This window comes from Mytilus trossulus, chromosome 4, assembly GCF_036588685.1.
Source record: "Mytilus trossulus isolate FHL-02 chromosome 4, PNRI_Mtr1.1.1.hap1, whole genome shotgun sequence".
NCBI classification, from domain to species: Eukaryota; Metazoa; Mollusca; class Bivalvia; order Mytilida; family Mytilidae; genus Mytilus; species Mytilus trossulus.
In genome coordinates this window covers 20,953,084-20,964,252 of record NC_086376.1, presented here as the reverse complement: position 1 = coordinate 20,964,252, position 11,169 = coordinate 20,953,084, and the positions used below count along the sequence as shown (strand labels likewise).

The 11,169-nt window shown below is 30.7% G+C and overlaps 1 protein-coding gene across 1 annotated transcript in view; it reads right to left on the bottom strand.

Moving 5' to 3' along the window:
* Nucleotides 1–1,514: 1,514 nt before the first annotated feature.
* LOC134716486 (uncharacterized) overlaps nt 1,515–11,169 on the bottom strand; it is a 36,999-nt gene continuing 27,344 nt past the window's right edge. The window contains exons 11-14 of the mRNA XM_063579490.1: nt 8,452–9,510; nt 7,590–7,757; nt 6,873–7,080; nt 1,515–6,201 (exon numbers count right to left, since the gene is read on the bottom strand). Coding sequence (XP_063435560.1) covers nt 5,944–6,201; nt 6,873–7,080; nt 7,590–7,757; nt 8,452–9,510 — 1,693 coding nt within the window. The 3' untranslated portion in view covers nt 1,515–5,943. The remainder of the gene's footprint in view (nt 6,202–6,872; nt 7,081–7,589; nt 7,758–8,451; nt 9,511–11,169) is intronic.

Sequence of the window (11,169 nt, the reverse complement as noted above, 5' to 3'; positions counted from 1 at the left end):
TTATACACCAGCTTACGTGTTCGGCATCGAGCGACCTCCCAATTGAATTCGTCAAATTAAATGCCAGGTCAGTTTCGGTTGTCTCAGACAATATTGAGATTTGTTCGTTGGTGATATTTCCTACAGCACGATGAATCAGATACAGCGCAAAGAAGTGATTTTCTGATAACTTGACGCGACTCCCCTCTCCAGTTGCCTTATCATATGGTCTATAAACGCAAAAAAATAATGAGACTTTCCAATACTGTTTTGGCGTGGTTGCAGGATGATTGGCTCCGCTAGTCTGTCAACCACATCGCTTCGGCATATTTTCAACGATATCGAAGGGATGTGATAATTCTAATGCCGATTGGTGCATCTCATTCCAAACTGATGAACAGTGCACTGTAATAATTTCTCTAAAACTACATATTTCAGACTGAGATTTACAAATTCAAATCTTGTAAAAGATACAAGTAACCTTCCAATTTTGTCATAATCTCCAAAAAAAAATAATTTTGAAACCAAATGTCTTTATTTAATGATCTATCATCGATTAAAAAAGTGAAAACATAGGTGCTTCCTTTAACATACAATTTATAAATTTTTATTTTGCCATTTCTGTTTTGCATGCCGAATGAATGTGAACGCAACTGCGGAGCTACAATCTTTTTCTGCATGAACAGCTTCATCAACAGTTGTAACTAGGTTGTCAAACTTATATCCGGGACAGACAGAAAAGACACCAGCATTCTCCGATTCCGATTGACCAACTGATCCCTCTCTCTTCTGTCTTTTTTTTTTTTTTTGTGAAAACGACATGGATGCACGTGCTGTCGTGCCTCCGGGTAGCTACGCCCCTGCTTGTTCACTGATCCGTAAAATGAGGTCAAGGTCGACTGAAAACTAACTGCATGAGGACCTTGCAAGGTACGCTCATACAAAATATAGCTATCCTATTACTCATATTAAGAAAGAAATTAACATTACAAAATATCTTAATTTTTTTTCAAATAGTCACTTAACCATGAAAATGAGTTCAAGGACAATGGACATATGACACACAAGAATTTCGTAACATAATGCATCTTTATACATGAAGCATCCACATCTTCCACGTTGTTTTATGTACTGTTGTTTGTCATTTGGTCTTTTTTTCTTTTTAAGCCATGGCATTGTCAGTTTGAGTTTGAATACTATCCCTTTGATATCTGTTGCCTCTCTTTGATATCTGTTGCCTCTCTTTGATATCTGTTGCCTCCCTTTGATATCTGTTGCCTCTCTTTGATATCTGTTGCCTCCCTTTGATATCTGTTGTCTCTCTTTTCAATAAAAGAATATTCTTCACAATACATGTATGTCAGACCATAAAGCATGAGTCTTCAAAATCTAATTTTCAGAATGGTTTCTGTAAAAATGTATGTGAATTGTGAATTCTAGTGGTTTAAACAAGCATTTTTCTTACATGGGCTGTGTTCAACTTAAACATATCTCAATACAATTAGCTGTCACAATAAACAAGAAGAAATCCAATGCTGTTTTATGATAATATTTATTAATATTCAACAATTAACAAACTCTAAAGGGTGTACAAAGACATTATAAAAAATAAACAATTTGGTGTACAAATTTAAATGTCCTTATAAACATAACATATCTAAACAATGGAAGGAATGTTTGGTGTTTTGAAAGACATGGGGATTAGGTGGACATCACAAACTCTAGGTGGGTGCTTTGTTTTACCTCATTGATGATGAATACATGAAATGTTGAATAATGACATGGAGGTTAGGTGGACATCACAAACTCTAGATGGGTGCTTTGTTATACCTCATAGATGATGAATACATGAAATGTTGAATAAAGATATGATCTATGATTGATTGATTGGTGTTTAACACCACTTTCAGCACTATTGGATATTTCATAGCGGCCACTTTTTATTGGTGAAAAACAGAGTGTCTGGAGAAAACCATCTACTATCAGTATGAAAACTGACAATCCTTGGCAATTAGGATTGTAGTTCAACATATCTGCCATGTGCAGGATTTAAGCTCACAACATCAGTGTTAACAGGCATATTGCTTTTAATAGTGAAAATTTCATAAAAATGAGTCTAGAATGATTATTAAAAAAAAGATGGTTATCAGGATGTACTTAAGTGAGGTTTTGGTAATGAGTGTCAAATGTTCGGACTCTTCAGTGTTTTTCCATACAACACAAAGTAAAATATTTTGCACCATAACACCTTTTTATCTATTAACATAAAACTTAATAGCCCATAAAAGGTAATTTGACACAGTTTAAGCAGATTCTTGATTTTCTTTTTTTTATTTGAGACCCAAATAATATCAATGCAAATATAAGATAAAAGTCAGAGTCAATCTGTTCCCGCCATATTTTATAAATCAAATATCTCGAAAAGGAGCTCTATGACCTATCAATATTTTTAGTACTTTTAATCCTTAACTAATGCTCTTCCAGTTCAAAGTATCAATTTTTATTTCTTGACTTATTAAATTTTACCTTAGATCACCTAAGTACATCCTTAAATGAATATTCAGTAAATTTACCATGTGAACTAACAATTGCTGCCTATTAAACTATACATTTATCATGTCAGTAATCAAGAATAGCATATTATTTTTTTAAATCCTGTCCTTTACAGCAGATATTGGACTTCAGCTTATAAACACAATTACATTTAACAATTTTCTATCACTTAAAATACCATGACTATAAAAAGTGTTGTCATAGAGATGGATATGATACAATTATACAATCTAAAGATCATTTTATAAATTACAGAATAAATATCCTTAATTATAAAATCAGCTGCAATTTGGTATTCAAGTTGTAATTAAGGTAGCTTCACAATAACAATATAGGGCACTAGGCATGCTAGATGAATAACATTTTAAACTACAAGCAATAAAAGCAATACAAGTTTTAAAACACTAATCATAAACATTATTTCATAACTCATTTGTGTATCAATAAGCCTTTATTTTACATCAAAGAAATTGTTTTTTGGTTAATAGAAACCAATAATTCTTTTACCATTAAAATCTTCAATAAAATAATGAAAAATGTAGGATGCACATTTATGGAAAGACAAATGGACAGAAGGAATTTCTACAGGAGTTTCATAATCCCTGAGTTTAAAGGGGAGATAATTTCCTTAAAGCTTACATATATATCATTAAACAGATAGAAAACATAGAAACAAACTAGAGGCTCTAAAGAGCCTGTGTCGCTCACCTTGGTGTATATGAATATTAAACAAAGGACACAGATGGATTCATGACAAAATTGTGTTTTGGTGATGATGATGTGTTTGTAGATCTTACTTTACTAAACATTCTTGCTGCTTACAGTTATCTCTGTCTATAATGAACTTTGCCCAGTAGTTACAGTGGAAAATAATAATAAAAATTTACAAATTTAATAAAAATTGTTAAAAATTGACTATAAAGGGCAATAACTCCTTAGGGGGTCAATTGACCATTTTGGTCTTGTTAACTTATTTTTAGGTCTTATTTTGCTGTACATTATTGCTGTTACAGTTTATCTCTATCTATAACAATATTCACGTTAATAACAAAAAAGGCAAAATGTCCTTAAAATTACAAATTCAGGGGCAGCAACCTAACAAGGGGTTGTTCGATTGAATCTATTCATCTAAAAATTTCAATGCAGATAGATATTGACTTGTTAAACATTCAACCAAACATCAGATTTGCTCTAAATGCTTTGGTTTTTGAGATATAAGCCAAAAACTGCATTTTCCCCTATGTTATATTTATACCTTTGGGCCAGGTGAGCTAAAAATATAACTATTGAATTCAAATAGCTATATGAACTTGTAGAGTACATAACTACTAAATGTAAATATAACAATGATCATCAAGGATTAATAAATACAAATGTCCTCAATATATAATGAAACTTTCATAACATTGCATTAATATGACACTTGATAACATACAATAATAAAAAATCACCAAGTTTTGACTAATAAGGTAAAATGAAAGGTAAATGAAAACCATCAATCAAATTTTGTACATTGTTATTGTTAGTGGACCCATAGCCTGTAGAATGATATATGCTAATAAAAACAAGAAAAAATCCTTCTTTGTTACAAATTAGTATTACATATCATGATCTTTCATGTTTTGACTCTGATAAAAAGTATTTAACTCTACATCATTTATTTGGGTATACACTCCCTTTATATATATATGTTTAAAACCTTATTTCTTATTATCAATAAAAAAGAAAATTAAGGTACATTTTCAAAGTTTAGTATACAGGTATCAGAATATCTTTTTGAAAGATACTTTAAATGAATAAAATAAACTACCCTGGTTTAAAATGTCACATTGTATGGTAAAATGAAGATTACATGTTAATGAAGATAACATTTTAATTAATATTTTATTCATGTTGATTTCTAGTTCAAAAACATTTGAAAGTATAATGGAAGCCAATTTATCTGTGAACTAATGAATGAATAACCCTGATAGGAATACAGATCATATCATTAATCTTCATAAAAAAAATTTAGGCTCAATAATAAAGTGAGTTCAATGTTTCATTCCAAATTTAAAAAAATAAGAATTATCTCCCTTTGGAACAGGAAACATAATTTTTAAAACATGTGACATATTGCGGGTTTTTTTTTATTAAAGGGGCACTAGCTGTCAAATTCATGGTCACCAATTTGACTCAAATTCTCATATTTGATTTATAACAATGTAAATCATTTATCCAAACTACCAGAAGTCTAAAATAAACAGTATACAGAGCATGGTATTGATAATATGTAGGTTCGTTCCGTGTGTATGTTAGTCCAGATGCCATCTAATTAACTATTGATTTGACCTCAGATGACCATATAAGCAATGTTAACATAAATAACAATATGAATAGATTAAACTAACACATGCAATTGGATTTTTATAGGTCTGTTTGATTTTATCTTATAGATTAAAAATTTATGTTTATCATTGTTTTTAACCGTATAAGAATGATTTTATTTAGATCGAAACCAGTAATCAAATGATTTACCGTAGTTTCACTTTCATTGTTGACATTCTTTTTCTTTAAATAACCTGTACACGTATAATGCATGCGTTGTCAATCTCTAGCTAGGGGTTACATTTAAGTTCACATGAATACGGATTTAATGAGGTTGGCTAATTCACTTGCAAGTGAATCAGTAATTATCAATGTTTCATCGCTTAATTTGACAAAATTGAACCATTTTGGCTGCTAAAAGCGAATTATTATTTCACTATTTCACTTTCGTTATTGATTGAACAAAACAAATCTTAATTAAGATTTTTTATATATCTCGTAGCTAGTGCCCCTTTAAAATCATTTCAGCCATGAATTTGCAAAAATTTTATAAATTTTTTTCTGAACCACATAACTAAAAGAAACCAGTTAATACATAAATTTAACTGAGGTAGAGTACCTACTTCCAAGAAAGACAACTCTTTTAGCACTAATCAAATAGGAGTGATTTTGAAGTGGTATCATTAACATGATTAAAGGACTCACATTATCCAAATCTTGCAAAGTAGACTGTTTCCGAAAAAATTAAATTGTGATATAATTACAACCGTTTAAACACAATTGGAACAGCAGGTTTACTCAATCAAACTTCTTCAATTATTTCATGATACAACTGATAACTTGTAGATATGCAAGAAATGCTAATTGGATATGGGATACAGGTGATATAATAAGAAGGAATGATGGATACAGGAGGTAAAAAATAATTAGGGATGTTGGATATTAAATAAGTGGGGATTTGGGATATATGTGGTAAAAATAAAGGTGTGAAAAATTAAGTAGAATCTGTAGAAAAAGCTGGAAGTGGGGGATGGGCATCCCAATGATATCCCTCTCATTGTAAAACTTGGTATAAAAGTAAGAAGTGTAAACAATAAAATATCACTATAGATTAAGAGAACTTGATAATAATCCATGAGGCATAGATTTAGATGATCGTATAGAATGTAGTGAGACTTGACTTCTAGCTATGTGTCGATCATTATCTGTATCTAGTCTGTGTGTATCAGGTTCTATAACTGAGGTCGATAGTGGCTGATCTGTGATAAAGTTATATAGAAGCTGGTTAAACTTGCCAGGAGCTTCCATCATAACCATATGTCCTGCATCTTCTACAACCTCTAAGTGAGAGCCGTATATTGTCTAAAATCAAATTGAGAAATAAACATTATTTATTGAAAAATTCAAGATCAGATAAAGATATTTTAATGGTTTTGCTAAATTTGGGCTTGTTGGGTTGCTGTCTCATAACTTTACGTTAGCATCTACTTAAATTTCAGAATTGCTATTATCAAGCCAGTTGCAATTGTCTCCCTTCACATAAATTTTCAAGACACTTTGAAAATAAAAATATATTAATTATATCTGTGGAATAGTTTTCTGAATTAAAATCTTCAACATTGAAACTTTTTATTCCCATCTTGATTGAATTAATCCAAAACAGCATGAATATATTTAATAAAATGTCCGTAAAAGACAGACATGTGATTATTTACAAAATTCTATACAGAGTTATCTCCCATAATCCGAATCGCAAAAAAAAAAAAATTATACATGGAACAGCACTTAAGAAACGTCAAATAGACCCTACTTCCTATGTAAAAATACAATGTATACCAGGTGAGTTGAATTCAAAAAAATGTAACAAGAATATATTGTAGCTTTTTGATATCTTACATGTACATGATGTATGTTTGGATTCTCTTGTGAACAATGTAAACAGAATGATGTGAAGAGAACTTAATGAAGATTTTTTATATCTTATGTTTGGAATGTCCATAATGATATTTTTGTGCTTTTAAAAATCTGCTAACCTTTGTCATTTCTTCTTCCTCTTCTTTATCTACCAGTCCATCTTGTTGTCCATATACCAGTAATGTTGGAACATTAATCCAGCTATGGTATAAATCATCTCCATCAGGCCAGTGTTGTCCATTCATTACATAACTTAACACATAGGTTGGCACATCAAAGGCTTTCTCTCTGTCAGATGATTTCTTAAAGCTTGGATGGAATGCACCTCTACAATGAAAAAAGAATTAACTGAGTCAGAATGGTCTATGGTATCTACAGTTTTCTTTAAAACAATTAAATAATGTTATCAAGAAAATGCATTATATTCCTTAGCAATTCAGATACAAATGTAGTACCAAACTTTGAGAATGTGCACAATAACTGAGAAATGCAATCATAAAATGGAAAATTCATTAAGAAATAAAATTGTGGCTTTCTTTTGAAAATTTAAGAAAGACCTTGCAAATAGTGCGGGTTTTTTTTATTCCATGGCCTATATAAATCCAATTAGAAATACATACAGCATGTTATAACATATTTTTTGTTGAAATCTTAATCCTAGCATAAAAAGATGTTTTGTGATTTAAAAAAAAAAATTAATATCATCATAATCCTTATACATTTTGCACCTGTAATTAATTTGGAATATTAGCCTGATGTATATCAATTTCTGTTAAAATTCTGCCTTGTTGGAATATTGCAGTAGTAATATACTTTTTCACTGGTTATTTTTTTACCTCTGAAATCCCCTATTTAGACAGGGTCTACAACAGGCAAGAAGACATAAAGGCAATGAGAAGACACCAGGTTGAGGAGCTAATGGAGTTGGTCCTCCACCACTTACAAGAACTAACTTGGATACCCATTTCCTTCTTTCTCTGGCAATCACTGATGCAAATGCACAACTACAAAAACAAATATTAATGCAAATAATCATATACATGTTGGTAAAGGAGAAAGAATAATTTTTTTAATTTATTTTAGAAATCTGCCATTTCTGTTGAATTACAATTTTTTTTCAAATACATGTACAAATGTATATATATTTTTTTTTGGCAATCGCCAATGGCAGTCAGCAGGGTTAAAGAACATCAGTTATTCGACCTATTAGTCAAATGCATTTTGTTTGAATATACTTTTTCACTTTTTTGGTCTTTTGAACTCTTCTACAACGAAATTTGTTTTACATGCACACGTATAAAAAATGTGGTTATTATCCAAGACAATCATAGGTTTGAATGTAGTTTTCAATTTAGACTATACACATGTATATATAACTTATTTCAACCAATAAAGGTTTGCAGTTGATATATTAACTTACTCAATCATTGTTATTAATTGATATATATGTAAAAGTAAAACTTATTCATTGGAAACGGATATTTTACATTTACTGATAGAAATTACTGAAGATTAAAACTGAGAATGGAATGTACATGTACATGTATACCTCATTAAATTGTGATTAATTTGTTGGTACATGTAGCTGTACTGTGCATGTTTTAATTTAAAACTAATTAAGTTTTCAAAATTAGAAAACTAAACTTTAACACCATTACCATGATTTGCCTGTACATCTTTTTTTTTTAAAGTACCCACCCGTATGAATGTGCAACAACTACGTTTCTCCTTTTGCAGAATTTATCAAAGATTTCGGTAATGTCAATGAGAATCTGATCAAATGTATAGGCAGACTTTTTATCAGGAGCATCACTAAGACCGTGACCTATTAAATCAATAGATATAATTTCACAGTTTAATTTTTCAAAATAATTAAGCTGTGCGTTCCATATATCTGATGATCCACCGACTCCATGAATGAAAAATATCACTAATTCTTTGTCCTTTACTGGTTTAGCAACATTATAATTTATATGCTCATCGTGAGTTCTTGAGACAATTGATTTTCGTGGAGACATAAAGGATTTTGGAATATTAGCAGTAGATTTGTCTTTATGAACACTATGACTACTTTGACGACGAGGGCTATAAAGTGATGGTGGTAATCCATTGTGCATAGCTATACTATGGCTTGACCTTGAACTTAACGGTTCTTCCGTTTCAGCAATCATACTATGTGCTGTTGATGGTTTCTCCAGTTTTTGTTTGTTCATGGCATCCATGGAAACATGAACACCTGTTGAAGACATAACACTTCTCTCTCCAGTCGATAGAACAGATGCTCGTGATTCAGAATGGAGATCTGAGGTTTCTTTATTACTTAATGGTCTCTTTCCAGGTATCAGTTCTTCAGCCTTTGCATTGACATTATTCCTGGTTAACTCATTTGATATACAGGTACCATTAATATTACTATTATTATTAGAATGGGTTGCCATATTTGGTAACTGTTCAGTATGATTATTTGTTTGAGACATTTTACTATTCCCATCTTTTGACAATTCAATATTCCTATTAGCATTTAATCTTGGAACAGTTACGACTCTTGGAGTTGTTAATGCTATTTTTAAATTATCAAGGTAGACTTTCAATTCTGTCTGAAGAAGCTCTTCCCTAGGTCTTGGATTGATATGTTTTATTCGTATGTGTCTATGAGGTCGGACTTCTATAAGTTCTGGTAAACCCTCCTCTGTAGGACCAACTCTCATTCTTCTTTTTCTAATGCAACAACAGCCATCAGACTTTTCTGCCATTTTTCTACAACATCAACAAAAATATAATTAACAAGGAAAACATTGAGATATCAAGTCAATAAAATCACACCATAACTGCAAAACTATAGCTACATGTCTTAATTTTCATAAAATTAACACCGGGAATTCCAGATGACTTATAGAATTATAAAGTTAAGTTTAGTTTAAGGAAGAGTTCTTACTAAATAAGACAACAAATCCAATGCTCAAAAAGTCAGAATAAAAATATCCAATTTTTTCATTGAAATCCTAGTTAAACTGATCATGAGGTTTCTTAAGGTGATACCTACATGTAACACTACAGGGAGATAACTCTCTAAAATCAACTAAACATTTTAATTACGTTGTATTGTTAAGGGTATATTATTAAGCTTCTCAATGATCAATATTAGTGTTTGTCAAACTGTTATATAACCAGTGTAATTTTTCTGATAAAATGGTTGGTTCAAATTTTTTGAAAATTTTGTAGTTTTGTCAAATGGTCAAAGTAAATACTTTGTCAAATTTCATGAAAATTAAACCAGCCAAACTAATTTTAGTGAAGGTGTTGGGTACCACCCTGATATCAGTGGTTTTTTTTTTTTTATTCTTCCATAATTTTGGTATTATTTTTTAATTTATAGCAATAGCTCACAGTTTATATGACAAATGTTTGAAATAATGAGTTTGAATCTTCATTTGTTATCTTGTCTCTGTTTTACCAGATATAAGATAATGTTTATTCAAGATGTATCAATACATTGGAAAACTTTTAATATAAACTAAATGAATTTGCAGTATCTAACTATCATGAGTATCAAGAGATTCATATACATGTGATTTTTTGTCTCGTCTCCAGCAATAGACTTTACTTAACATCTGCACACCACAACTCTGTTGGATTTGTAGACCCCACTTATAAATTGAACCACTGTCAGTTGAGTCTTCGCTATGTTTGTGATGTTATTTTTATCAACATCTGATTGTACAAATCACATATGACATGTATGAAGGCACTATATTCACAACTCATATGTTGATCTAACCAGCAAAATAAAACCTTTTAAACAGCATTTGGCTGGGCTGTGTCTAAACTTTCTGCAGATGAATCACAGTGTTTATGGGGTTAACCTATTAAACTGTTTTATGGTTTATCAATTGATGTTGGGCTTCAAAATTGAGACCAAAATAAAATGTCTTTGGTAGACAATATGTGAGATTTCTTAAACTACATGTACATGTATGTTACTCAATACAACAACTGCAGTCATATGCTCATATGCTGGTGAACACAATGAGTTACCGTAGTTAGAAAAGACAACACTTCAAGAGCTATGCTTCAGTTTGAACAAAAATTATTTAGTAATACTGGTTGATAAGAAGGGTGCAAATTGGAAACACTAAATCTACAGTGATTGATTTATTATAAAAATATTTTGTCAGATTTTCTCTAAGTAATAATTATTATCTTTATTGTAAATTCATTAAAGATTATGTGATACAGACTATAATATAAAGTGTTATCTCAGGTCTGTAATGTGTCAGGAATTTCTATTTTTAGAGGTAAGATTTTCCCATTCTATTGACATCATTCAGATCTAGACCCTCTCTGGATTTTACGTATGAAATGAATAAAGATCAGATAACTCCGAAAACCATTTGGACCTTCCCAAAAAATTTAACC